Raw genomic sequence first — 1,297 nt, forward strand, 5'->3', positions numbered from 1 at the left:
ATATATATTACCATATATATATCATCATCATCATCGTTTAACGTCTGCTTTCCATGCTAGCATGGGTTGGACGATTTGACTGAGGACTGGTGAAACCGGATGGCAACACCAGGCTCCAGTAATATATATATATATATATATATATGTAAGTAACTGGGACTTCTGGCAAATTGCTGTGCTTGAGAAGGTACGTCAAGCTAAGTGAAATCGTGGTCGCGGATGACCTAAGAATGGCACCTGTGCTGGTGACACACAAAAAAGCACAAATGCCGGTGATACATTAAGAGCACCCATGTTGGTGCCACATGAGTGCCAGTGACATTTAAGAGGCACTTGGGCTGGTGATACATATGTATGAGTGTGTGTGTATTCTTTTATTCTTTTAAGCCATTTGACTGCAGCCATGCCTTAAAGGGATTCTTTTAGGCAAAAGAAATCAAGCTATACATTTGATGTTATCTCATCTCTCATCCCTTTCTCTATCATTTTCTTGCTTCTATCTTTCTCTCTTTCTACCGTTTCTTTCCCTCTCTCAACCCTCTATATTTCTTGCTCCCATTTTTCTCTCTTTGCCCCCCCCCTCTCTCTGCCCCCTGTATTCCCTGCTTCCATTTCTCTGTCTCTTCCTCTCTGTTTGCCACCCCTTACCCTTCTCTGTCCTCTATATTCCTTGCTTAGATATGTCCTCAACAATTCTCCGCCCCTTTATCCTTCATAATCCTCAACACGACAACCCTGCAATCCATAATCTCTCTCCACGACCGCAGGGGGTCACAATTAACATGCCGTCGCCCTTCGTCAACATTACCAATTCTTCAATTTCAGATTTACAGTCCCGACGGCAAAGTAATCCACACGGGAGACAGGGAGTCAAATGGCAAGTATACCTTTGCTGCACACATGGACGGCACCTACAAGTACTGCTTCAGCAACAAGATGTCTACGATGACCCCTAAAGTCGTGATGTTCAGTGTGGACATTGGTGAGAAACCCAAAGACACAAACAACATGGATACTGATTGTGAGTTAATTTACTTGTTTAACCCTTTAATCTCAGATTTCAAAAAAAACCCCAGCATGGCCACAGTCTTATGACTGAAATAAGTCGGCGATCTTTCGACACTAGTCCACCACAACTCCCAGTCGTTGCGCGCACGCATACTAATTACATGATCGTATAGTGTGTTTATGTGTTTAAAGTTTCAGTTCGGATGGCACCTTACTCACTCGCACCTTGGCCACACGTTTGCCGCAGTACGAAGGCAAGAGCACCCATTATTCCTCTGTCCTTATTGCT

The 1,297-nt window shown here is 43.7% G+C and overlaps 1 protein-coding gene across 1 annotated transcript in view; it reads left to right on the forward strand.

Annotated features, from left to right (window-relative positions):
• LOC106874011 (transmembrane emp24 domain-containing protein) overlaps nt 1–1,297 on the forward strand; it is an 8,985-nt gene that overhangs the window by 6,749 nt on the left and 939 nt on the right. Inside the window, exon 2 of the mRNA XM_014921570.2 lies at nt 826–1,021. Coding sequence (XP_014777056.1) covers nt 826–1,021 — 196 coding nt within the window. The remainder of the gene's footprint in view (nt 1–825; nt 1,022–1,297) is intronic.

This window comes from Octopus bimaculoides, chromosome 30 (genome assembly GCF_001194135.2).
Source record: "Octopus bimaculoides isolate UCB-OBI-ISO-001 chromosome 30, ASM119413v2, whole genome shotgun sequence".
NCBI lineage: Eukaryota > Metazoa > Mollusca > Cephalopoda > Octopoda > Octopodidae > Octopus > Octopus bimaculoides.